The following is a 27919-nucleotide window of genomic DNA, read 5'->3' on the forward strand; positions in this document are numbered from 1 at the left end:
AAGAATGTGAGCCACGCTGCCGTTCCTGTTAATGAAATTGCACAAGGGAAGAAGGCTTCTGTTTGAACTCATTAGCATTAATATTTGTAGAGCCAATAATGAAAAACATAATTTTAAAATGAGCAAATTTGATACAGAAAACAAGAGTCAGACATGCAACTTCACAATACTTTATGAATTTTTTGTGTGTGTTGTAAAGCTACGTAGAACTAAAGCCCATAAACATCTGTTTTGCATAAAAACTAAATTTTTGTTCATTTTGGAAGGTGAAGTTCTAAGCTGTTGCAATGTTACTTATTTCAGTTTAGGTATACATTGGTATGGATACTGTTGATATTTCACTTCCAATATTACAGAGGTATTGATCACAAGAACAACAAACATGTGAACCTGTACAGCAGTACCAGTCTGTGCAGTCAGACTGCCAGGGAAGCACAGGCCTCTTGTCCATGGAGCTGTGGAAGTGCCTGTATTATGTTTTATACACTTTCTTATTAACTGAGCTTACAACCACCTCTAGGGGAGCTAACCATTAATTCTCATCTCTGCATAAATCTGCTGGCAAATTTAACATTGGGCTTTTTTTCCTCTTTTTCTCTGAGTGCGTGCGTGTGTGTGTGCGTGTGTCATCAGAGGACCCACCTTGTAATAATGCTGATTGAAGCCAATTTTAATCCTTATTAAATGACTGTTCATCTTCTCTGGGGAGTGTCGGGATCTGTCTGGGTGATCAATTTCCTGCTTTAGTCAAAGAGACTTGAGTGAGAAACTGAGAAAAGCTACGAGAACATCTGTTTACAGTATTCCAGCTCCTCTCCCAAGGCGATTTCTGCCGGAAAACAGCGGTGACGGCCAGGAAGGCCGGGAATGTCTCTTCCCTCGTGCACGGCTGTGACCCGAGCCTTGCTGGCAGCAGCACCGCAGCCGCTGCACACACCGCGCAGGGCACGCTTCCCCCCCAGCCAGCACGCGTTAGCAGCAGGTATCTGACCAGAGACCACCGGGCTGCGGGGCAGCGCTCCCGCTTCCCTCCGCGCTGCCCGGCCTCCCCGCTCCCCTCTCTCCTCCAGAGCCGGGAGCGGCACCGCCTGGCACGGAACGTCCGTGATCTCGCTTCAGAACCTCCAAGCTGCCCGGCAGCGACACACAAGGCCAGCCCCCCCCGCCCCACCGCAGGGCTCCCGCTCCCGCTCCCGCACGGCAGCCCCGCGACCCGCCCCGTCCCGCCGCGCCGGTGGGCGGGGCCTGAGGGCAGGGGGCGGGGCATGAGGGGCTGGAGGCGGGACCAGGGAATGGGGGCGTGGCCACCGCGGAGGGCCGCTGGCGCAGGCGCACACGGGGCGCAGAGGCCGCCCGAGCCCGTTTCCCCGGCAACGCCGCCCCCCGCCCCGCCCGCCCCGGCCTTCCCAGGGTGCGGCGCGCGGGCGGCGGGAGGCGGCGGCGGGAGGTGAGAGGCGCCATTTTTAAATTCCTGGAGCCGGTAGCGGCCGCTGCTGCCGGGCGGGGCGGGGCGGGGCGGGGGGGACATCGCTGAGGGGAGGTCCGGGCTGGGGGTTTCCTGCGTGGGGCGTCATCTCGCGGTGTGGGAGCTGGGCAGGCCCTGCGGCCTTTGCGGCGGCCCCGCCCGCTCCTCCCGCGGGCCGTTCGTTAGCGAGCGGGGGAGCTGCCAAGCCGGGAGGACGGGTCGGCAGCCCCGAGCGTCACCGCCCTCGTCTCGTGTTCCGCTTGGCGGAAGCGGCCTGGCGCGGCCGCCACCGCTGGCTGCTCGCTCTGGGCATCATCCAGCGCCAGCCCTGGGCGGCAAAGTGCAGGGGCAGGAAGAGCCCGCTGGCGGCCGGTCTTTCAAGTGCTTGTGTTTACATGGTTTGTTTTCCTCCCGTGAGCTTCGGTCAGGTGCGGCTGAAGGATAATTGTTCTTCTGCTGCGCTTCTGGATGTGTGACACCCGTATTAGTGTTCCAAGCTTCGATGTCCGTACAGGAATATTAGCAGTAAAAGTGTCGTGGTGAATTACGCGGCTCGTTTTGCCTTTCACAAGCTCTTTGTCCACACGCTGTAAGGTGCTTATAATAATGTCTGTCCACAGGAGGTGTGGGATACATGTGTTTACATGAGGCTTTTGCCCTGTCTCAGCATTTCTGTTTTTAAGTCGTTATGAAAGGGAGGTGATTTTTCAGAAGAGTTTTGCTTGTGGACTACAGATCTCTTTGTGACAAGCAGCCATCCGTATGCCCGAGTAAAACCTTGAGATTTTAGTGAGCATAAGTTTCTTCTCTGTGTCTGAAGGTCTTTCATAATGAAAAAACAGTGGAAAACATATGTGGCAGATGTAGACTAGCTGCTCTTGAGTACAGCTAGGTCTACCAGCTGTAACTCCCATACAGAATTTCAGTTGGATCAGTAACTGCTGTCACTTTGACTTAGTAGTGAATGTGGCTAAAGCAAAAATTTTAATCCTGAGTTAGCATATAACCTTGTTCCTTTTTGCCTAATACGTATCTTTCTGTAGTTTAAGACAGAAATTGGAAGGGTGTTACTGTGTGCCATGTGTAGGAATGGAAACTGGAATAATGTGTGCTTAACTGTTGAAATTTGTACTTCAAACAGTATTGTAGAGGAACTGATAGTAGTTTGGGTGAGATTGCTATCTTCTGCAATGTAGAAGTCATACAGATGTTCTCCAGATTTTCTGCACTTAGGCATGCACAGGTATTAAATGCTTATTTTCACAGCATTCTCAACAGTGATATCTGAGGAGTATCCAGATTATGGAACTTCCTGTAATAAAGGTCTGCGAGTTTCTCTTTGATAATGTTTTCTCCTTATATCTATTTTTTAATTTATTTTTTTAAAAGTGATTACTTTGGCCATTGCAAAGTGCTGATGATGGATTAGTAGAATATGGGCTGTTAAAGTAATGAGAGGTATGCTATCATAGTTCTCAAATTTGTATGTAGTTTTGCTTTTTTTTGATTCACTTGATGTTCATGGGAAATCTGATTTTTTGTGAGTGTGTTGCATGGTCATTTAAGGTAGACTTTTGTTTCACTTAACTTTGACTGTCTAAAAACTAGGTATCTAGTCCAAGGATGTGATTTCTTGGACATCTGATCTCATGATGAGACAGCTCTCTGCTCCTGAAAGGAGCAAGCCTTGCTCCTCTAGCCTGTTTACTTGGCTCTTTCATCCTTTCTGCTAGCCAGTACCAGCTGCCTGCTTTCAGTGATCATGTAGTTTGTTGGATTTTTTCATGAGCCAGCATGACTCACTGACCTCACAGAAAAAACGTGGAATGTTTTATGCTTGATTAAGTGTGTTGGCTTCTTAAGTTAAATCAGTTCATGGAGGGGTCTGATGAATGACAAATACAGGAATGGGTATGAAGAAAGAAGTGGAACCCCTCATTCCTGCTGACAGTGAGCTCTTGTGTTGGATTACACTTTTTCATGAGTTCTTTATCTAGTCTTACTGTGGCCTCTTGAGCAAAGATGAGAAGGGGTAGTGTTTGAAGAGTCGTGTTCATGAAGCTGCACTTCCTTTGAGTGTCTCACTTATTCTTTCAGGCAAATAGTTGCATTGTTTCACAAGACTTTGGCTGTTTCAATTATGGAAGAAACAAAACAAAATGTGCATGTAAAGAGATCTAGAGTTCTTACAGAAGCAGGCAGTGGATTAAACTGCATGTGGTGTGAAAAAAGCTGTTTGGCTTTCAACAAAGTTTACTGAGAAATTTAGTACTTGAACAAAACATGGCACAAGGTTAAATACTGTTAGGTTTTTAAATCAATAGTTGCAAAATTACATTTCTTGTATCATTTAACTGTTTAAAAAGTCGCCTGGGTGAATTACCAGTGCATGGCTGAAACAGTGTAATTTGATTATGCCAAATTATGTAAGCTAGAAGGAAGCCTTGTTACTGTAACAAGGCATGCAGTAGAAATAAAATGGTAATGTCCTCATAACTTCATATTTTTCTCTAAATACAAGTATTCTTACCATTTTATGTGCTTGTAGGAAAAAAAGATAATGTAGCTGAAAACTCTTGTAAAAGAAGAAAATGTGTAGACATAAAGGAGAGATGTGGAGCAGGTCTTTAAGCAGTGTTTCTCTCTGTATGACAATAAACCATCAGAGAAAAAAGGCAAAACAAAGGTGATTCTTAGAAATATTTATTGTGGAATATCTAGCTAAGGAAAGCAGTTATATTTCTATTTTAGTTTCTGAGTGTGCATTTTCTAGGTTTTAGGACTGTGCACCAATATCTTTTTATGTGTACTTGCACAAAACTATGTTAGGATTTCATAGCATGAATTTAGGGCAACTGATACAAGCTTGCAGTTCTGTAACATAAAATTTGGCAAATATGTAGCTGGAGAATTAATTTTATATTAGATGTGGGGTTGTTTTCTTTAAAGTATGGCTTCTTGTTCTCTACTTTTTTTTAACAGATGTCCAAGATTTGTTTTTAAGTACTGTTCCTTTGAAGTATTTCTCAAAAACGATGGGTGTAGTGTTGTGTAATTTTAAGATAATTTAAGGTCTGTTCATTGACTATGAGCAAGTACTGTAAAGCATCTAGGAATTCTTGTTAGTAATATATTACGGTATTTGTAGCCCTAGACAGTGTTGACTACTGACACTATCATTTCACTGCCAGGAATAATTTTATGATTTGGTAAAAAAAAAAAATAAAAAAATTTGTAAGAACGTGTGTAGGTTAAATATTACAAATTGCTGTGAATTATTTCAAGTAAAGAGCTCACAAAGAAATTAAATCTCTCTTACTGTAGTTTGTTTCCGTCTTCACCAGGAATGCAAATGATTAAATTTGCCACTAGATGTCCCTGCAAGCTAAAATAGGTTTTTCCCTCAAATACCAACTGCTTAGGTTTTTGCATTCTGAAACAATTGTTTTGTAAGCTACATTGTTACCCTCTGTTATTTCCTTTTTTCTTCTTCCCCCCCTCCCCCCCAGTCTTCATACAGATGAATACATGACCAGAAGTGTGTCTTGCTTTGCAGTCTGTGCACTTTTTCGTAGTAGCAAAAGCTGTGAGGAGAGAATATATTTCCCACCTGCAGCAACTTGGAACTGAGAGTTCAAAAGGTTGCAATTCCATTTATATTTTTCTTTTTGTTGATATGATCTCAGAAAATGCTCTGGGTTTTTTGGTGTCTTTGACTTTGTGTCTGTTAATGCCACTTCAGAACTACTTTTTGCTCAATAAAGTGCAGGATACAGACCTGACTTTAAATCCTGAGCTTTGGCTCACAGTTTGATAGTTACATGTGGTATCTGTAGCTTAAGAAAGCAAAGGTCTAAGACAGAGAGAAGTACTGTTGCCTTGTAGCTGATCATGATGACCCTGTTGGTATGCTTACAAATTCTTAGGGATGTGCTGCCTTGGGTTTTCTCTGTGTGCCAGAGCTTTTTGTTCTTTCACATGGTTTATTGTCCTCAGGATCACTGACCAGTTCTCCTCATACAGCTGTTGGTTTAACAATTGAACGTGTATTTATATCAGGTTTGGAAATTGCTATTGTCTTTTGTGTATCAACAACCAACAAAATTCAGGAATGAAAAATAGATACTGTATTGACTAGAAGGTTCTTCAGAACTTGTGCTATTAATGTCTGAAATAAGTTGTGTATATAGGACAGTCTCTGAGGACATTGTTCTTTATTCTGATTTCTTTCCCCTTCTCAGCAAATTTGGGTGAAGCAGAATACAAAGTTGCTGTTGTCGCTTTGTCTATACTAGTGTTGGGGTAGATTTTCCTCTGACTTTTTCACTTCGTAGTGATGGTGGAAGGAATAACAGGAAAGAAGACTTAAGTGTAAGAATTTCTTGACATTATTATATCTTTTAGTGGAATGGGCACTGACACACAACATTTATTTTCCTATATGGAAGATAAATTTTCATATTGCTTATGTAAGTTCAGGGGTTCATAAAATCAAATTGTGTGTAAGATAGGTCCATGAAAGATTTAAGGAATGGAAAGGTAGAAAACCATACATATTCAGCTGCTTATGTAAAGAAGGTGAGGTGTTTGCAGTAATGGTGAAGATGTAATGTATTTCCTGGCTGCCTTTTACTCTGGACAAAGTTACACTTTGTACACTGCAAACATGGCATTCTTAGGCATCAGTCCAGCGATGCCAAAAGCTAAAATGGCAGAGTAGTTGGTTTCAAGTCTTTGTAGCTTCCTTAAAATTCAGTGACAGCCCTCCCTCCCACAGATTCTTTAGAAGTGTCAGTAATTATCAGATCTATACACCTTGCTTTTCTAAGATCGAAAAGAACTAATGAGGCATATTAGAATACTTCCTCATTTCTCAGCATCTGTCAATTTGCAGCTTTCTCACACCATTCTAATATTGTCATATTTAACAAAACTCTTTCTGGAAAGGTTACAAGAAACCACCAGATAAACTTTGAAAATGAGAAAGTGACATGTATCTATGATACATTGCAGGGCTGAACTTTCAGCAGGTATCTTCCAGCCTGTTCGTGGAACCTTAACTCGTCTCCAGAGGGGGCTTGATAGGCGTTCAACACTGAGAATTATCTGCTCTTCTTCCAGCTGAAATGATGGGAGTAGTACAACTTGTTTGGATAGTGTGGCAGACTGTGACCATGATAAGTAGTAGTAAGAGCTCTATGTGACTGATAAATGTGGCCCCTCCTTGGACTCTGGTTAACAAGGCATAACATCATGGTTTGATTCTCAGTGTACAGCATAAGTAAAAATAACATTTCATGTAATCTGTCAGATAGAATTGCTTTTGCTTATTTTGTATTGACTCAAATAATCTCCATGTATAAGTTTATTCTGTGCCTCTGGACAGGCTATTACTTTTCAGGACAGGCAGAATGAGCAGAGAAGAGTTGCACTTTCAGTAGAGGTTTCTAACCTGAGTTACAGCAGAGCCAAGATTCTTCTGCACTGAAAGCAAAAGCAACATGTGAAATCTTTGAACTGTGAATGTACTTGATTGCTAATTAGATGTCCTTTCATTTGTTCAGGTGACTTAATCTTCTGGGGTGTCAGCAGAAAAAGTGGACAGCGTTGTAGTTTAGTTATAAGTTAATTTTTATTTTGTCCTCTCCATACTCAATGTGAACAGTCATCATAAAATGGATGCTTTGGGCAGTGTCCTTCCTCCTGTGGCTGGAAATGGTGAAACAGCCGATCTTCAAGAATTGCATAAACTTCTGATGAATACAAAAATGCGATGTGAACACCACAAAGCAAATTATCAAACTTTAAAGGCAGAACATCTAAGGTACGCTGATTTAAGCAGTTTTCTTCATTTGAGCTATTAAAAGGTGAAGGTAAATATTAGGTGGAAGGAATTTGTGTATGTATAAGCTATTTCTGTATTTAAGGACAGACTTGAGTGTTGTTCATGTTAGAAAATGAACAATTCAAAATACCTTAAGATATGGTAGATTGTTTCTCTGATACTTTTAATGTATGTAAATATGGGATAACTTTTCAGTGTATTACAGGAAGAGGATATCAATAGCTTAGTTCTAATGTGCTTTTTGTATATTTGGTTCTGCACGTGAGTTTTTTGAGCTTTAAGATCTAGAGGCTAAATACAAAATGTGTTTTATCTTGTAGACTACAGGAGGAATATACAAAATCACAAGATGAACTGAAGCAGTTGTTAGTTGAAAAGCAGACTGTACATGAAAAATTTCAGCAGCTTCTTGCTGAATATCAGGAGGAATTGCTGGGTAAAACACAAGAGTTGGAAAAAATGAAGATGCAGGTAAGATAATTTACTAGCAGGACTTAATGAGTTTTAAACCTGTAACAGGGCCATGCATATATTTATGTTTACGTAATGTATATACCTAGCTTGAATGTATTTCAATATCTTGAAATTCACCCAACAGGAGTAATGTTTCTTCTCTGCAGTGACTATGAGTTGAAATTATTGTTCTCTTGTTTAACTGAATCTTCCAAATTCTGTTACATGCTATGTTAATAGTAACAACATCAGTCTCTGTCTGTGTGTGCTCTCCTGTTGTGAGGAGAATCATCTGCCCTGGTGGATAACTTAGATGCTTAAACCTGGTAGGTTAAGTGACTGGAAAAATAAATATTTGTTTCTCTTTGTGATCACAGCTTTCTTAATTTTAAAAACAAACAAACAAACACAAAACCAAATGGAAAACCCTCAACATTTAAGATAACCTGGATGATGTTTTCTGTAACTGCTTGTTTCCTTAAACTACCGTGGGCCGTGTTCTTAGGAAACAAATACAACATTCAAGAAAGGATCCCAGGCTCTGAGTGGAGGAGATTCCACAGTACCATAACTAGAATTAGCTTTCATGGACTTTAGGGTACAGATAAGTGGAAGAAAAGTAGAATAAATTAGAATATGTCAGAGGTTGTGGATGAAATTTTTTAACACCTTTTTCTTGGTTGATAGGTTGCTGTATTAACCACATTGAAGCAAACTTAAAAAAATACCATGCAGCATGGATTTTTCCTGATCTTTGTTTCATTTCAGACCAGTACCCATTTATCTTTTGGAGAACACAGATGTAATGTGTTTTACGAAGAATTGGATTGATATTGCTCATTTTGATTCTTTGGGGTTGGTTCCTTTACTGATTTAAGTTTTTCCAAACAGTGATTGATCTGACACCACTTTTCCTTCCCTCTTTTCCCCACAAATAAGATAAATCTCTTGGCAATTCAGCTTGACATTTGTACCGCTTCTACCAGTAAATACTGACATTTTAAATGCTTCAGTTAGCTTCCCAGAATATTTTTCGTTCAGTAATGTAATATTTTTTTTCTTCTGTAGCTAGTATTGACAATTCTTAAGGACAACACAGAAAATTAAGTAGGATTCCTAAAGCCATATTTCAAATACTTTATTCCTGGATATTTCACATTTGTCCCATCACAATGTAAATAAAATAATATGATGTTATTTATGATACCTCTCTGTCTTAAGGTGCTAACTCCTCAAAAATTAGAACTGTTAAAAGCACAAATACAGCAGGAATTGGAGCTGCCTATGACAGAACGTTATCGAAAGCTGGAAAATGTAAGTATGAACTTTTGAAATTCTTTTTCATTTAGAGTAGTGATCACCAGTTTATAGTTGTTCCTAAAACCTTAGGAAATTAAAAGGGGAGCAAAATATTATATTTTTTGTCTGGTACTGCTGCCTCAGGCAGTGAAGGTTGAGACTCTAGAAGTAGGAGAAGGGATAGATTCCGTTCATCAAATATAAGTTGTAAAATGATATTAACATTGCATGGACATCTGAAGGAAATAAATCTGTGAAATTCTCTGATTCATGGGTTGTTTTTTTTTTTGTCTAACTTAGGAAGTGGAAAAATACAGAACAGAATATAACAAACTTCGTTATGAGCATACTTTTCTGAAATCAGAATTTGAACATCAAAAGGAAGAACATGCGCATATTTTAGAAGAGGAGAAGATAAAATACGAGGCTGAGGTACATAGAATGTACAGTAGTTCAAAATGTATCTGATGACAAAGCTGCTTGAAGGTTGTGAAGATGTTGGTCCTTGATGGGTTGTCAGTTTGACACCGTTTCATCATGTAGTGTTCGTTTTCGTTCAAAATACTTTCATGACTCACCCTAAAGCTGTCCCTGCAGGCTTGTTGGGTGCTGTGTTGCAATGCCATTTGTGCCGTTTTAAGAAAGAACAGACAAGCCTTCTGATAAATGACAGCCAGTAGCTTTGCTTAATGTTTCTTTTAATTGCATTTTGATGGAATTTGAGACATTTTGGTAATCCAAAATTAATATGTTATCTGAGAAACTGATGTAAGTTTAGATTTTAGAGTACTTATGTGGCAACTAATCCAAGAAGAAGGCAGCAGAAGATATTAATACCAGACAAGGATACATGACACAGTGGTGATCAAAAGAATACTGAAAACTTTGGTAACTTAATTTCAGTTGTATTAACTCTCGAATAAACCATTTATGAATTTTCTGTGTAAGAACTAGACAAAAGAAATTGTAGCTAGATAAACTGCCAGCTTATTAATGTTTAAAATATATGCAGCAGTGTCAATGAGTGTTCATATGTTATTTGCATATTCATTTAAGTATTTGTCTGGGAGCATATATCCTAAGATGCCAGATTTGAATGTATTAGTCCAAACATGAGACACAAATCAAAGCAATCATCCCTTTCAAAATCAATCCAAATTTGCAAATGCAATGCATTAAAAACGGAACAGTTGTCCTTCCTGCAGCTAAACCCACATGCTGCTTTACAGCCTGTCTCTCTTGTGGGCTTGTAGAGTCTGTGCTAGTCCTGCAGCTAATTAGCACACTTACAGAGAATGAAACTACCTTCAGCCCAGGGCGCAATGTGATCTAATTTCTCTCTCTTAGAGCCTATTTAACCTTCCATGCCATTCAGCACAGGGAGGCTACAAAAACATCATAATTCTTAAATTATGGCTTGGGCATGTCATGCAATAGGTGTTTGGATTTCCTCATCAAAGGGATTTGGAGGGCTTTTGCTGCAGATATTGGCTATGCTCCATAGAGATCACTGGCACAACCTTTAAAAGCATTGTTGTAGATCAGAATTTGGAGTAGTTTGCAAATATGAAAAGAACTCTTTCATACCTTACTTTCAGACTCTTTTGCTGCCAGTATTGCATTTAGTCCACATAACTCATTTTGAAACACTCAAATCTATATATTTGTTTGTTAGTTGTAGTCTCAAGATTAGTTTGCACCTGTTGTACTACCTTGTAATAGAAATATTTATTTTTTTCTTTATTTCCTGTTTGACAGGGCCAAGTCACATTGTCTGTCTTGAGTTACCAGTAGATTTGAATTCTGTTGTAGTTACAGAATTGTGGAATCATAGGTTGGAAAATACTTCCTTCTAGTCCAACATCCTGCTTAAAATATTGAAGTGTAATGAGATCGGGTTGCTCAGGGCTGTGTCCAGCCGTGTCCTGAACATGTGTGAGGATGGGAATTCCACAACCTTTCTGGGCAAACTGTTCCAGTATTTAAACGTCTTCATGGTAAACTTTTTTCCTAATTTTTAATTGGAATTTCACAAGTTCTAGCTTGTTTGTGTTGCCTCTCTTCCCATCATCATGCATCTCTGAGAACAGATTCATCATCTCTGTATCCTTTTATCGTGTATACAGAGTCTCCCCAAGCCTTCTCTTTTCCAGGCTGAAAAGTTGTAGTTCCCTCTCAGCCTGCCCTTATATATCCTGTTCTCCAAACCCCTGACCGTCTTGGTGACCATCCACTGGACTTGATTCAGTGTGTCATTCTTCACATACTGGACACAGACTCCAGATGCAATACAAGTACTGGGAGGTGACAAAGGCTCACTTCCCTGGATTTGCTAACTATACTTCAGCCAATCTGCCAGAATGCAGTTGGTGATCTTTGCTGCAAGGGTACACTGCTGATTAATCTTAAACTTGCTGTCCACGAGGACCCCAGATCCTTTTCCATGGAGCTCCTTCCTGGGCAGTTGCCGCCAGCTTGTTGCACTGGGTTACTCTATCCCAGATGGATGACTTTGTATCTGATCTTGTTGAAGATGTTCCAGTCAGCCCATTCCTTCAGACTGTCCAGATCCTTCTGAATAGCAGTTTTGTTTTCCAGCACCCCAAATTTGGTGTCACCTGTGACCTTGCTGGAAGTGTACTCCATCCCATCATCCAGGTCAGTAAGGAGGACATTAATCAGTATTGGATCCTGCACTGATCTCAGGAAGATCCCACTTGTAACAAGTAGTCAGCTGGGCTTTGCAACATTGATCATCAGTCTTTGAGCCTGGCAGCCCAGCCAGCTTTCCACCCACTTTTTGGTGAAATGAAACTTGCCAATTTAGTGAGAGAGGAGATTATGGGAAACTGTAACAAAGCTCATGTTAAAATCAAGGTGTACAATATCCACTGCCCTTTCCTTGTCTGCAGTGTCAGTCACCTCTTTCTAGAAAGCAGAGAAGCAGGTCAGGCATGATTTGCCCCTTGGTAAACCGAGCTTTCCATCACCTCATCTTTTGTGTTTAGGAATGGCTTTTAAGAGGATTTGCTTCATAACCTTCACAGAGCTGACTGTCCTGTAGTTATCTGGATCCTTCTTCTTGACCTTTTTGTGGTGTGCTGTCTGCCTCTTTCCATTCATCAGGGACCTCCTCTGATTGCAGTGACATTTCAAAGATGATAGAGAATAGCCTTGCAATTATACCAGTGAGCTCCTTCAAAATGCTTGGATCCATTTCAAGGACTTGCATGTGTCCGGTAGATTAAATAATCCCTAACATTTTCTTCCTTTACTCTGGGACTGTTAGGGGGCTCAGGGACATCTGATGCCTAAGGACAAGCCTTATCAGTGAAAACTGAGGCAAAAAAAGCATTGAGGAATGGGTCTGTTGATTTTCCCACTCTAAGAAAGAAAATAAAGGTGAATGTAATTTATTAATATTTTAAATGCACACTGCTGGACTTTCCTGGATTGTCAGCTTCTGTATTTGCTGCTGCCTGATACCTCATCACTATAAAAGCTTTTATTTTTCTAATTAACAACTCTCAGATTGCAAGACTGGATAAAGATAAAGAAGAACTCCATAATCAGCTGCTTAGTATTGATCCCACAAGGGACAGTAAACGCCTGGAAGCACTCTCCAGAGAAAAGGCACAACTGCATCAGAAATTAAAAGGCTTAGAAGCAGAAGTAGCAGAACTAAGAGCAGAAAGAGACAATTGTGGCGTGCAAGCAGAAAGTGTTCAAAGAGTACAAATGCGACAGTTAGCAGAGATGCAGGCTATGACAAGGTCTCTAGAGGTAAGATTATATTTTTTAATTTATTTTTTTTAAAATTTTGCCTTCTTGTAGAGTGTAGCATGAAAAATACTTGGCCCGATAGAACTGTCACTGAAGTCACTGATAATTTTGCCACTGACTTCACAATTTTAATTCATATATTTCGGATTTAAAAACAATTTGGGAATCACGTACTGCCAATTCTACTTTGGAAAGGTGGAGAGCTCAACAGAGACTGTTGAATGATCTCCTTTCTAAACTTGTAGGTGATATCCATGTTTTCAGTCAGTAAGATGCTTATATCAGCAACTTGTCACCTGGCTGGAGCTAGAAACTGATGATTTAGTAATCTGCTCCAGTAAATATTTTATTATTTTCAAAAATGTCATATGATGCTCCCTTATTTCTTTAATCCTTTCCTTGTGTGTCTTCTTTCTTGCCTCCCTTTGTCTCTCCTTTCTCCAACACATTACTGCAATTGTTTATTTCTTGGCTGCTAGTCTCACTCAAGGAACCTTTGGTATTTCTGGCCTGTTGTATGTTTCTCAGGGTTCCGCTGTATTCCTCACATCTGGTCTTTAGCCCTCCTCTCAGTTTTTGTTATCCCTCTAGGTAGCGAATCTTCCCACATAGATTTCTCGCACAGTTGTAGCATACATATAGATGGTTCATCTTCTTTATTGTTACTAGTGTTACAAAATGCTCCCATCACAACTTAAGAAAAGTGCTGTAATATTCCTAATTTAGAAAACAACAAAAAATCCTGCTGGAAATATTCCAGTTTGGAAAAAGGAAGGTGAAATGGTAGGTTAGATTACCTTTTTGATATTTAATAAAGTTCAGGGTCTTCAGTCTAGAATACCCACAGTAAATTTCATTTTATCACCTGTCCATGATGTTAGTTTTTCAGTTAGTAAAACTGTATAGGCAAACATCTGTCACCTTTCTGAGTACAGCTTATCATCATGCTGGTGTTTACAGCCATGCAGTTTACTGGTAGGAATACCTGCTGCCTCCTAACCAAGTCAGATTATCTCTGCCGCTTGTGAAGTAGGACTGAAAATGTGTGTGATTCTGTGCAGGCAGTCTTAGTAGAAGCAGTTGTGACTTTTGAATAAAATTCAAGACTCTTGTTCTATTGGGACATATTGTTGGGCAAAGATAAATATTTCTATATTATACTATGTAATTGTATAATTTTCAATCCTGAATCAAACTGTCACAATAATAATATAATATTATAATTAAAAGGGTTGGCAATATCTGAAAGCTCAGAGCAATCGAACCTTTCAAGTGAATATCAAGTGACAGCCCTGCTCCAAAAATCTTACAAATGCCTCCTTTATTCAAGGCAGAAAAGAAGTCTTCTGAAATACAGATTGATCGACTTGAGAAAGAACTGCAGATGAGTCATGAGCAGAACAGTCTTTTAACTGGTAAACTTGACAAATCTGAACTCGAAGTCAATTCCTTAGCTGCTAAAGTAAGTGCTTTTATAGTATCTGAAATATAGTATCACTTTTCATGTCCTAATGTGTTTAAGTTTTTCTGATGATATTTGATAATAAAAATAAAGTAACAGTATCTTCTGCTGTGACTTAAAATAGGTTTGGAATTTTTTTTCCCAGATTCAGTAGGAAGATATAGATCGTATGACTCTACAGTCCTAAAAAGGATCCCTAAAAGTATCTTGAAACATTGAGGCTATGGTCTTTTTATTTAATTTTTTAGATCTTTTTTCTAAACAGAAGGGAACTCTAAGAAGTGTCTTTATATTCACACTTTTAGTACTCATGAAAATAGAGAGCTTTATTTGATGGAAACAAACTTTTTTTTTATAAAGTATGTAAAGGGAAATAGAGCTTTAAATGGTGTTGTTTTTTAATCTTCTTTTTTAAATGTAGCTATGGCTTCTGGAGATCTTCAAAAGTACTCTCTTGCTACAGGAAACAAGTGGCATTGGAATCACCTGCAAGGATTTAGGTTCTATTAGAAGCAGAACGCTCACATTAACATAGCTTTCATCCTGGCTAGTATCAGCATAGCTGGTACAGAAACATTTCTGTACAGCCCTGCATCTTAGCATTTTAAGTAGATAATTGTCTTGCAAGATGTTTAAATATCTTAGTTCCTGGCTTGGCACCAGATCTTAGAGGTTTTGTTCTGTGTTCATATGCCCTTTTTTTTTGCGATCTTAGTGATGTTTCTAAAAAAATACTTAAGAAAAAAGGATCAGAAAGTGCTTAAGAAACTTGACATCACTGTTTAGTATTTCAGCATAATTAGACAAGTCTGGATGCCACAGTCAGACAGAATTTTAACTGGTTGCAGTGGCTCCTCAGCTACATAACTTAAAAAAGACGGATCCTTTATGCAATTTCATATGTGATTATTTGAACGAACAAGAAAAATCAAAACAGTAGTAAACTGGTTTACCTTCAAATGTTATAGGATAGTTACATTTCTTAATGTAAATTTGAGTCAGGATACTAGACCTAATGAAATATACTTTCCAGAATAACAGTGGCACATGCTTTGTGTGAGTGTGGCAGTTAATACTGTCATAGTATGCCTCAGGAAAGATATAATACAGGAAGAAAACTTCAATTTCTACCATAGTTGTTCTTTAACAATGTCAGATTTCATTCAAAACAAGCTTTACACTGCACAGTTATGAATGTGAAGTATTAATCCAAAAAAGTTCTGGTTTACTGTAAGAATATAATTTAAAGCCCCTTTGTACAATGGGTCATACTTACTTGTTTCACATGAATAATAAATAGGAGAGGAAAATGTATTTTAATTGTTTTTTAATCAATTGTCTATCATAATATAGAGAAGATTTTTATAGTTTTTACTTTTTGTATCAACTGGTGTTCTCTGCTAACCTCCATAAGCAGGAGAAAATTGAAATGTTCAGTGGTGTTTCTTGAAGGGAGGAAACTAGAAACTTACTCCTATACTTACCTCCACCTCTTTCTACACCCACTTGAACTTGTTCTTGAGCTCAAGTGGACACATTTGTCTTTTGAATTTCGTGCCTTAAAAAAACCACTTTAAATATTTGCAGGTTGCCCTGAAATGTTCTCAGCTTAGTATTTAAGCAACCAAATTCACTGTATAGTTACTTAATAAGCTACTATGTCATTCTTAACCTTTTGCCACTTGTATATGCTAGCAGGTTGTAATTACATTTGTCATCGTGAATGGATTTTCATTATAAGTACTTTCCTCTAGATATTTAATTCTCATTGACCATATAATTTCTGTGTACAAATGCCTAAACTATAGAAAGTTTCCATGCAAGCAGTAATTGTTTTTGATTTGATGTTCTTAAAGCTCTTGCTTTTATGAGGCCATTTGATGTGTACATCACAGTTGTCAGGAAGTATTTTATTTAAAATGCACTTTAAAACTACAAGGATCTGGATTTTTAGAAAGTACTGTAGCACTCCAGGAGGTCAGGGGGACTATAAATAGTTACCAAATTAAAATTTCTTGAGGGAGCAATTGATAATCTGATTTTGCATATCACTGTTTTATTTAGGGAGATTAAATTTAACTTCATTTTAGACTCTGGGGGATCTTTAGTCAGAAGTAAAGTATGTGTGAACTGACATGCTAATGCTTGAGTTAGCAAGGCTTCAGGGTCTTATGCAGTATTGGATCAGTGTCAAAGCAGTAAGTATTCTGAAAAGAAATACCCCAATATTCGGAGGCTTGTATAATATTTACTCAGCAACCAAGTTTCTGCAGGCAGTCCTGAGCATCTGTTCATATATCACTAAAGCGTAAAACAGTAAGTTTTCTACACTGTAGCTTGTGATAGCTGGCTGGTTAAAGATGAAATACATGCCAATAGTCAGCCTGGTTCCTGGAATATATGTTTTCTTTTAGGACTTCAATTTTTTTCAATCAGGGAATATAAAAACTTGCATTTCAAGATGACTGAAAACTCATTCAATAATCTTCAGTGTGTAACTTGAGAAATTAATAAAACCCTGTAACAGCACTGGTTATGATTTAGGGAATTGGATCATGTCAGTAGCTTTAGTGTTACAGGATGGATATAATCACCATGAAAACAAAAGTGTATATTCTGGACTGGCTTTTAGGAAAGCAGTGGATGAAATAAAATGCTTAAAATATGTTTAAAATAAGCAAAATCCATGATTATTTGTCCAATTTCCTTGTTAGCAAAGTATCACATTAAAAACTTACAGTAAATATGTGAATATATATATATTTACTTGATTTTTTTTTTTTCTAATTCATAGGTAGAAGAACTTAAAAATTCTCATAAATCGGAAATAGCAAATGTCAAACTGGAGGCAGCAAGAACAAAGAGTGAGGCAGAAAGAGAGAGAGACAAGATTCAAAGTGAAATGAGTGGTAAAATCTGCAATTAGTTTCTAATTATTTCTTTTGTGAGTTCTAGTTAGAATGCTAAAACGATTTTTCCTCCAAACTTTCCCCAGCAGCCTATGCCTTCTACTTCTGGTCTAGGTCATAGATCTGAAAATTCATTTTTGTCTCTAATGTAACTGTATTGTTTCAGTTGCTCTTCTAGGTTCAGAACAGCTATAGAACAGTTTTGCACTTAAGTAAATGAGTGAATTTGTGATACAATTTGAGCATGATCTGGTTTAAATAATGTACTTCATAGCTTTTTTTTTTCCTACTTGATCACTGCCAGATTCTAGAATCTTTCAGACGCTGCCTGAAACCCTCATGTACCATAGGGCTTCAGCGGTGATTTTATTTTCCGATTCTTTGCCTGTGAAATTGTTAACAGTTGGGTAAGGCTGCCACATGAAATAAAATACAATCTCTAGCTCATTCTTTGAAGAAAATGAGTGATAGTCTAAGCTACCTAATACAGCTGAGCCTGTAGGCAACCTCAAATAGTCTTCTGGAGTGAAAAGGCCAACAGTCTCTAGTACTAGTTGTGTGCTGATGATTAAATTGCTACACAGCTGTTAAGTGGACTGTCCTCACTGATTTGCCATAACCCCAAAAGAGAAGCTTCACCTTCCTGGAACAGTTGTTTCTGTTCACTTGAATTAATATTAATTTCTCTTAGAGTGACTAAAAAGTAGTGTTTTCTGTATCAACAATGCACTCACACTATATTGCAAATGAAAAATGTTGGACCCGATGAAATATGAAACTATATACAGACAAGGTCTAAGGTAACCTGAAGCTGCTGTGGGATCACTGGATTAGCTAAATAACCAGCAGCCACTGCTAGAGCACGTTGGCTTATTTGCCAGTGAACGTGTCTTGGTCACAAGTTTTTAATTTGCATCTTGTGTTCCTGCATACAGGGTCATAATTTTAGAATTGCCTCATTTTGTAATATGAGTGGATTATAATGGGAGATTTGATGTAGCCAGGTTACTACAGTTTCACTAGTAATCAGTTACTGTTCACCATAAACTTTTCCATAAAAAGAAAATAACATTTTTTTGCTTGACCTTTTTGTAGCTATATTGTGGAAGACGTTCTGTTGGTTTTTTTTTAATGCAGATGCAAGTGCTTAGCAGAAATCATGTTAGAGTTTAAATCTATAATATCAACTGTTTAATTACATTTGTAAGCTAAAATAATAAACCCTCATAGACAGAGATTCCAGTGCAGTGGTTACTCTTCAAAAGTTTTTGAAATGTTGCCATCATACTAAGAAAGGCCACGTGTCGTCTGTTTTTCTTGAGGTTTTTTCCCATTCAATCATTCTATCGTGCAAATTGTGATTATTTTTTTTACCTCCCTGTTATCAATTCATAAGGTTATTTTACTACTGGATTTCATCAGTTTGATATCAATAATAACATTTTTACTTTTTTTAATGTATGATGCAGGATTGCTGTCAGACAAGGAAATTCTTAAGGCAACTGTTGAACGTCTTAAGGCACTTTTAGTAGAAAAGGATCGGGAGCTAATTCGTAAAGTGCAAGCTGCCAAAGAGGAATTTTTTGAAAAAAATGCAGCCTTACAGGAGGAAAAGTATGTTTGTTGATTTACTGCTCAGCTTCTAAAAGAGAAGTAACTTTACAACATGTCATTCTTGGCAACGAAACACTTCTGGTATTTTGTCACAATTCTTTTGTCCATGTTGAACAACATCTCAGGTTAGAACTCGAGAATAGATTAGCTGATCTAGAGAAGGTGAAACTGGAACAAGAAGCTTGGAGACAAACTGAGAAGGAACAGTATGAAGAGAAACTATGTGTTGCAGAGATGGCAGAAGAATCTGCCAAGAAGGAACTTCAGCGTTTGAGGTACAGTGTGGTTTTCTTACCTTAACACAACTTCTTCATTTCTGCCTGCCCACCCCCCCACCCCCCCCAATTTCTTTACAGTAGTCAGTATAAAAGTTCACTATTCATAGACAAATTTTCATTGTGGCAAAGTAAACAAAATTATCTTTTGCGTTGTGTAAAAAGGGGGCAGAATTTAAAATGAGCTGTTTAAAAAACCCCAACATTTTCCATCCAAACTTTAAAAAATGGCATGGTTTTAATGAACATTTTAAAGAGACAATTTTGGAATACTCGTGTGTTAAAATGGAGCTGATGCTGTCTGCTGGCATTGCCCCACCGTTCAAGTAAACCATTTCTCTTTCCACAGTGGCACCATATCAGCAACTGGCAAACTGGGACCCTAATGTGGTTTCTCTTTGAGTTGCTTATTCTAGTTCTCAGTGAAGTGGTTTTACAGTAGTGTTTGTATGAAAGCCAGTATGATGAAATGAGCAAAAGTCATACTCCAAAAGCAAACAAATCATTGTATTTATTACTCTTATATGGGTTCTAATAATAAATAAAAATGTATTTTTATTAAATATGTATCAACATTTCAAATTATGCAATATATTCTGTTTCAGGCTGATTTGTCGTAACTTCTAACATCTGTATTTTAATTAATGTCTTACACAATTTTAGATTAAAAATTCAACAGCAAGCTAATCAGGCAGAGGAGTTGGAAGAAAAGAAACGTGAAATTGCTGATCTGAAGCAGGTAAGGTTTTATTGCATTGTAATGTTTTCCAGAGAAACGTACAATCTTTCCTGCAGTTACCAGATCCAGAGTTTGAAGACTAGATTGATTTTTTTAAGGCTTTTTTTTTCCTGAGGGACAAAATACATACAACAGATTTTTTAAAGTGCAATGTTTAGAAATCAGTCATGCTTTCCTTTATAAATAGATTAGTTTTTTGCTTCATGCGTTCTGTGGGTACCAAGGATTTAAAAGCTGAATGTTTATAGACTGTTATATTGAATATGGTTATGCACTATTTAACTGGAGATTCAGTTTCCATGGAAACTTATAAATTGTTTCTAGGTAATGCTTTGCATTTACACTGCATCTCTCGTCTGAGGTTCTTCAAGTGCTTAACAGATGTTTCATAAATGAATAAACTAGTGTAAAGAGATGTATTGGTATTGCAAAGTGAACTGATGGCAGTGTTGAAAATAAAACCTAATTTTATTGACTCCTGCTACCTATTTAGTAGGTAAGAACATAGCTGTGCATCAAAGTAGTCTGCAAGCTGTGTGCACTTGAAGGTCAGGGCAGTGTTTTTTTCCTCCAGAAATCGGGGTATCTGAATGTCCATGTGGGGAGAGGTAAGGAAAGGGAAATCACCTTTCTATATGCTGGCTGGAGAGGTTGGGCTTTTCAGACTCTGTACTGGCTTGTTTTTGTGAAATGGTTGGTACAGCCACTGCTGGCTGTAACACATTCTGTATTATGAGAGAGAAGAGTCAGCTCCACAGCTCTGCTGCTAAACGTTGTGCCGTGCTCTAGTTCTCTTCAGCCCTGAGGCTTAATGTCAGATCTCTTAAATTCTGATGGACACATGAATGTCTGGAGACTCCTGCCTCCCTTTCTCTTTCTCATTTTAACTAAAATAGGAAACCTGTGTCTAGTAGTGGTTTACTGTAAAGCTTCTGGAGAAGCTGTTAAGTAAAGAGAAAAGGAACCAATAAGAAAGACTTTGGAAAAGCCAGTGCAGCCGGCTGGCATCTGTCTTTTGCTGCCAGTATCTCAACATTATTTGTTAGTTATTTGCATACCTTCTCACCTTCTCAAATGAAAAAAATTCTCTTTTTTTCTTTTTTTTTAGCAAATTCATGACATGCAACTCCAGGTTGCCTCACTTTCTCAATCAGAAAATGATGTGCTGGAGTCTAATCAGAAGTTGAAGGAAATAATAGAGCGCTTGAAACAAGACTGTCAACATGCAAGGACTCAGGCAGAAAAAGCTCAGCTGGAAACAGAGAAGTAATTTTTGTCTTCCTTTTGGCTTTACTTTTCATATTGCTTGTGTTCCTTTCACATGGTTTGCCTAACTATGGATTGTAGGTTCTGAATTAAGTTAGAAATTAAAGATGAACAGGAAATACTGGACAATTGTAAAAATTGGCTATGTAGTAGGTATAGAAACTTTGCTTGTGGTAACTTCAAAACTAGGAGTTTGTTTCCCCTCATGTCTGTTACAATTAGTTATTGACTAGTGAAAAACATTTTGTGCAAAATGAAATCCTATTTATACTGAAGTGCCTGTCAAACTTATATTAGTTTCAGTGGATCTAGAGTTTCACACACAGTTCTTTTAAGATTGTTTAAGCACTGATGGTGAAAAAAGCATTTAAGTTAGATAAGTTTTCAGGGACCAAGTCTGTGTATGTGTGTATATACTTTTTCTCCCCTCTCCCATGAGATCCTTTTAACTGATACGAGGCAAAGAGAAGCTTATTGGATATCTTCTAGTTGCTCTCATCAAAATTGTAAATAATCACTTTCCTTTTTTGCAGAAGTTTGACCACATACCATCAAAATATGCTACTAAATGCTGAAGGAAACCAAATCTTGTCCAGATCCCATAAAGCAATGAACACTTCCCAGAAATGTAAAGATTAATTTGACAGTTCATCTGCAATAGCTATTTAGTATTTCCAAGCCTAATAACCAAACACATGTCTAACTTGCACCCAGTTATTGTGTGGTGAGTTTTAAAAAAGTCGGCATCCCAGATGCTTACAAAAGCATCAAACAAAGCTTACAAAAGACAAAATGTAGCATTTCTTAACTTCTCTTCTGCTACAAATTGGTAATGCAACTGCTTTGTTGTTGGTAGTTCAAGTATTGCTTTTCAGTTTGACATCTGAAGAAACTGTTGCATTGGGACTGCAGAATGTGTTCAAATTGTTGGTGGCATGTTAAGTACTTTGGATGTTTACTTGAGGAAGGTGTATTTTGAGTGAGATTGTTAGTTCTAGTGAGACTTTCAGTGTCATTTACATATTTATGAGCCATAGACCATAGTCAGGAATATGTTTTCCTGGAAAGGCAGTGGAAGGAACTTTGCAGTCCTCAGTGTATAAGTACGACGTAACAGGAGATGCACCAAGGCTGACACTGCAGAAATTGAGCAGCTTTACTGCCTACATGGAAGTCATCCAAGTCTGTTCTGCTGTTAACCTGGGAGCCTTGGAATCTGTTTCCATTCTTTTTCTGACTCTGGGTGATAGGACTTTTTTCCTCAGTTCAGTAATGCTAACAAGCTTGAGCTTCTAGAGTTAAGTTGCACCAAAGCAGATTGCTTGGATTAAAGTGGAAGTGAAATAAGGACCAAAAGATAAGAAAGCCTAAGATAAACTGTTTCAGATAAGTAAAATAATGCCAGCTGAGCCATAAGTAAGGCGAAGCAGCTGCCTGCCTGCCTGTATCAGTCTTAGGCTTTCAAATGAAAAATGGGAAATGAGAAAAAGGGCTGATGGCAAACTATGAGACTGATACAGATCAGAGATGAGCTCAAGCAGGCACTTGTTAAGCATTTCAGGAGAAATGTTAGTGGCATTAAAAAAAAAAAATACTGTCATGGCATTTTAAACCACTGTTTCAATTGAAATTCTTTTACTGTTAAGCAGTGCTTTTCAAGAAAGGTCTTTGGTTCCTGGGTAATAGTAGCTATTTACAGTCAATAGAACAGCTAAGTACACACCACACTGAGTCTTTTAAAACAATTGTGTCAGGTACCAAGTGGGTCATGATCCTGGCTCTGATATGAGAGTGGATGATTCCTAATACTCTACTGTGGGAAAGAGAATGGCTGTTTGGTGAGAAATTTATGGAGACTTATTCAGAGGTCTCATAGGGAAGCTGCATCAGCCCAAGACGAGTGGGATGGCTGCACTGATACCAAGCCTTGGACTGTGTTTCATAAAAACTGCTGCACAGAATCTCACAATTTCATTATTTTTTTTAATTGTAATGTAGATAAATATGGAATTATACTTGTTTACTTTGACACACAATGCAGATAGCCCAAACAAACAAGGCAGTATAGAGAAACTGGCTCCTTTCCTATCTGCTGCTAGAGAACACAACCTAATTTTAGTATGTTTTAACCATGCGAAGGCCTAAACAGATAACATATGCTGTTGGTGGTGTGTGTCCAGCTGGAATGTTGTCTAGGAAGTGTATTGGTGGGAGCATTCTGTTGGTATTTGTTCTGGTCAGGAGCACATACTAGTCATATCTGTACTTCTCTGTTAGAAAGGCCTAGCAGGCTGCTCAGGGCATCAACCTATTCTCTGACATCTTACCTCCCAGAGGAGGTAATTGTCAGCTCTTCTGACAGTGGATATTTAGCATAGGTATCTACTGTTGTGTTCCAGTCTGGTTATTTCATCTGAATCTAGAAATTTTCTGTGGACAGTCTGGCAACAAGCCAAACGAACAAGCAGCCAACAATTAACTAGCTTGTTGGAATCAGTTTTCAAAATTAGCCTCACAGTTTAACAAAACCCAGGGTGATGTTGATGCACAGGTTCAAATGCTGTTAGTCACAATTAGATGATGAGCATAGTCAAATTTATATCAGATACTTCAATACATAAAGGCAGGAATTGTGAAAGGATGCATCTGTTTTAAAAGCATCTATTTTAAGGCACTAATCCAAAGCACTGCTTTGTCTATATAAACTCTTAAGCTTTTTTAACCTGTGTTTTTTCACAGGACTTTAGAATACAAACGCATGGAATGGCTTGAGGAGAAGCATGTGCTTACTCAGCGCATCAGTGAGAAGGAAGAGAAATACAATGAAATGAAGAATAAGCTACATCGAGCTGCTGTTGCTCAGAAAAAGGCAGGTTGGCTCTTCCATTATGAATGATCCAGCTGATGAAAAGTTCAGCTTTGCTTTGAGCAGCTAGAATTGTTTTAATAAGAAGATTTTATTTGCAGTCTGCTGCATATAATAACAAAATATATCAGGTTCTTCAAGATTAGCATAGAAATAGTTTGAAGTGGTCTGCGAAGGAGTATTACAGGCAACAGCTTAGTTATGATGCCATCAAAGATTTTGTGGGGCTTTTTTTTCGTGTGTGTATATGGTTATTTGAGAGCTGTACTCCTTGGTTGGTAAGGATGATGTATTGGCTACTAGACAAATGATGTTCTGCTTTTCCTTGATGGAATATTAAAATTTTATAGTTTCTCCTAAGCTTGCTTTTTATGAAATAACTTAAGTGGAAAAGCTGATTAATTTTTTATAAAAGCTCAGTAATAATTGGCAGTTTTATACATTGGACATGTACAGGTTATGAAACCTACTGCTAGCTTTTAAGGCTGTTAAAAGTTGGGGTCGACATGAGCAAAAAAAAAAAAGCATGCAAGCATACTTTTGGGGCAGGGACATGATTATGTTTACTTACACATGGTGATTTAAAGGAAGAATTTTGTCATTCTCAAGTACAGTTAGTGTTTGTTAGCACAGTTAGCCACTGCCCAATGAGTGAGTGGCAGCTGTACATCTTTCAGTCACAGCTGTGGATCATTTCCCACCTCTTTTGTTTCCCATCATGGGGATTCAGAACCTCCAAACAACACAGCCCCTCTCCTTAAGGAAAGAAAATCCCCCTAACTGTTACAGCTCTGAAGCCATGTGCAGTGTAGATGGAATTTTTACAGGAACTAATTATTCAGGAATTACTTAATTCTGTTGGAATTGTCTTTTGACAGAGAAAGACTCTCACTGATAATAAACAAAGGAGGATGCGAGAGAAACTGCAACTTTTGGAAGCCAAGATGCAAGAGCTAGAAAAAGAAAATCAGGTGCTAAATAGGTAATGAACTTTTCTTAGCTTGAAAAAATCATATATGCCCAATATCTGACTGGCAAATATGAAATAATTTTGAAGATACATGAAAGTTTAGTAACTGGAGTCCAGATTTTTCATCACTGGAACTCTTTGAATAGAGTCCATTTAGGATGGGCAGCTGAGACCTTGTGAAACAACTGCAGAGCTGTCTCTGGGGAGAGCCAAAGGAAAAATACCTGACAGATACTGTTGTAGGAATCCCTTTAAAAGAAGGAAGTTTGTGAGGAGTAGGTGTGGCAGTGAATCAGTGTTAGAGTTGAAAGTACAGTATGTAAAACTAAATGGAAGACAGGACAGCAAAAGACTTCAGAATTGCAGGAGAGACAGAATGAACATCCTTTTGGAAGACAAACTCCTGTTTTTTTTTCTCTTCATTGAGCACCTATGGAGGGCTTGATTCAAATAATTTAATGTGGCTCCTGTGGCTCCCTAGCGTGAATGCCATTGAAAAACTGTCATCTGTAATACTGCAGATGCTTAATGGGTAGAGGGACTTTTAGATAGGTATTTAGGCAGAGGAATATACACAGATCTTCCACCTTCTGGAATTTTGGTATATAGTTTTCCTTTGTAGGCATAATAAACAGCGGAGCACTCATGGAGAGGTGTGCTTCTGTGTTGGAATGATAAAGATTTTGAGCAATAAGAAATCTCTTTATTCCCTAGGCAGAACGTTTCCTATGAAGAATATGCACGTCTCCAGAGGAGACTGAAGGATTTGCAACGTAGGCACAATGAATTCCGGACATTAATCCTGAGCCCTAACATACCATCACTCAGTCCAGTCAGTATCATAACATCTGCCTTGCCTCCTGGGCCTGAAGTGTCCTTCCAACTTCTACAGGTGATATACTACAATTTGTGAAAATAATACAACACAAGAGGGTACCAGAACAGTCTTTCATTACAGATCTTAGTCTTAAGGAAGGATTATTTTATTATTTGAAGAGAGGAAGGAAACTCTGAGGAACGCTTCTCGTGATGTTCCCTTCCTCACAATAGGAAGGAGTTTGTGAAGGACAAACTATATGTCACAGGATGTAACAAACAGGCAGTTTTAAGCTAGTTCTCCATACTTTGTTCTCCTGAGAGGCTTTAAATGGCTCCTTCTGGGCGAGGAATACTGTAGTGTTGGTCTCACACCATGGTTTCATGATTAAAAAGCAGTATTGCAGCTCTTGGGTTTCTTGTGTGGTTAAAAGAGCTTTACTTTGGGTGAGCTTCTGAGGGTGAAAATCTCTGGCCAGAATTGACCAGACTGACTTCACAGATTCTTGGTACCTGAGGCCTCAGGTCTGCGTGTCTCTTCATTTGAGATGAGGAACACCTGCATGTGTGTTTCTTACTGATGCTGTTCATTGTGAGTGCCAGAACAATAAAATAATTCAATGAAATTAAATGATTACTCATTTTGGTCCCTTGTAGGTGTGCAAAATGTAATAGAGCCCCTTTTTTATGTATTTCAAGGAGGAACAGCATCAAAGAGAGCTTTCCCTGCTACGCAAGCGGTTGGAAGAACTAGAAACCACGCAGAGAAAACAGCTGCGAGACCTGGGACCACCTTGGGAGGCAGCAACAGTGGGCATATCCAGGCACCTGGCCAGAAATAATGGCATTGGAGATGGCCTTGCACCAAGTGAGGACTCCACATGAAATCTGCAAACTGTTAGGTTTGAAAAGCTTACCCTTTGCATGTGCTTTTGATACTTTGCCAAAAACATGTTTGGATGTGCCTGAGTAGTATAAAATATGGTCTGTATCATTTTGTATTTATTTTGGATAGACTGTCATCAGTTATCAAATGTAGTGGTTCAAAAGCACTGAAAGATTAACTACATTTGGAAATGCTTTTATATAAATGTAAAAGTAAGTGGAAGTTCAAACATATGAAATAATCTCATTACATGAAACTTCAGAAGACATTTATCAAGGTTTGGATGGTGCTGATATTTAAAATGAATTATTTTTTTTTTTTAGGTAAATCCTTTAAAATCTGTTCTTACTCCTTCAATGTAGAAGTTACTGTATCAGTTTGGAGTTTTGCTGGTTTGATTGTTAACAGTGCTGTAATCCACATTTGGATTGTTATGCCCAAGTTCCCATGCAGGCAGAGAAGATGTAATGAAGTGGAAAAAGTGCTGAAAACTTTCATTTGGTACCCTTGAACATGTGCCTCTTGTATTTTTGTAATGGGAATAAGCAATAATCAGGTTTTTTCATGTAATAGAGATGAAGTACAACACATTGCCCTCATACAATGAAAATGTGAGTTTGTATTTGTTGCTACTGTAAATTGATTGCTTTACTACAATAGAATTATTTATTCAAGGTTGAATGTATTTCTTTAAAATTGTAGGGTTTTTTCCTTCATTATCAGCTTAGTAACAGAAACTTGTAAAGCATCCATTCTTTTTTTATACCTTGATAGTGAAAACTTCCATGGAAGTGTAAGAATGATTTTATCTGTTTTTTTGTGTTTGCTTTTTTGTTTGTTTTTTTTTTTTCCAAAATAATGAAATTCTGAGATGATCTTTAACATCCCTTCCAACCCAAACTATTCTGTGATGCTATGATTTCTTTTAATATTTTCTTTGATATTGTTACTAAACTGTAATAATAGACAACTGACTAACTACATTGCGTATGGGTGACATGTCCATGATCCCACTCTTCTCTGCAGAGGCTGCATTTTTTATTTTCAGCCCAGTACCTAAGGATAAGGACTGTACTGCACTTTCTTGGGGATTTTGTTAGACTTCTCTGAGGAAAACAGTGTAACTATTAGAAGTAAGGGAAGCTATTTCTACTGTCTCCTGCAGGATTAATTTGGAAAAGTAACTATCTGTGTCTGTGCCTGCTCTGCCAAATGGCATGTTCACTAACATTTCCCACCAATAAAAATGCAAGAGCTGGCTCTCAACAGCC

The 27919-nt window shown here is 38.3% G+C and overlaps 1 protein-coding gene across 6 annotated transcripts; it reads left to right on the forward strand.

Moving 5' to 3' along the window:
- The first annotated feature begins 1349 nt into the window (after positions 1-1349).
- On the forward strand, positions 1350-27451 carry CEP83 (centrosomal protein 83). Of its 6 annotated transcripts, none has more exons than XM_051644059.1 (16): positions 1350-1447; positions 7030-7289; positions 7631-7781; positions 8985-9077; positions 9363-9494; positions 12594-12845; positions 14176-14307; positions 17102-17216; positions 18686-18830; positions 18956-19105; positions 19769-19844; positions 20953-21110; positions 23850-23979; positions 24855-24958; positions 25661-25838; positions 26462-27451. In XM_051644059.1, the coding sequence occupies exons 2-16, from the start codon at positions 7141-7143 to the stop codon at positions 26645-26647; spliced, it is 2151 nt and encodes a 716-aa protein (XP_051500019.1). In that variant the 5' UTR covers positions 1350-1447; positions 7030-7140; the 3' UTR covers positions 26648-27451. The 6 variants fall into 6 exon arrangements, with proteins under 6 accessions (XP_051500019.1, XP_051500020.1, XP_051500018.1 ...); XM_051644060.1 differs by having other exon boundaries at positions 1377-1447; positions 7131-7289; XM_051644058.1 differs by lacking the exon at positions 1350-1447 and adding an exon at positions 1805-2788.
- Positions 27452-27919: the final 468 nt, after the last annotated feature.

This window comes from Apus apus, chromosome 1, assembly GCF_020740795.1.
Source record: "Apus apus isolate bApuApu2 chromosome 1, bApuApu2.pri.cur, whole genome shotgun sequence".
Classification (NCBI taxonomy): Eukaryota; Metazoa; Chordata; class Aves; order Apodiformes; family Apodidae; genus Apus; species Apus apus.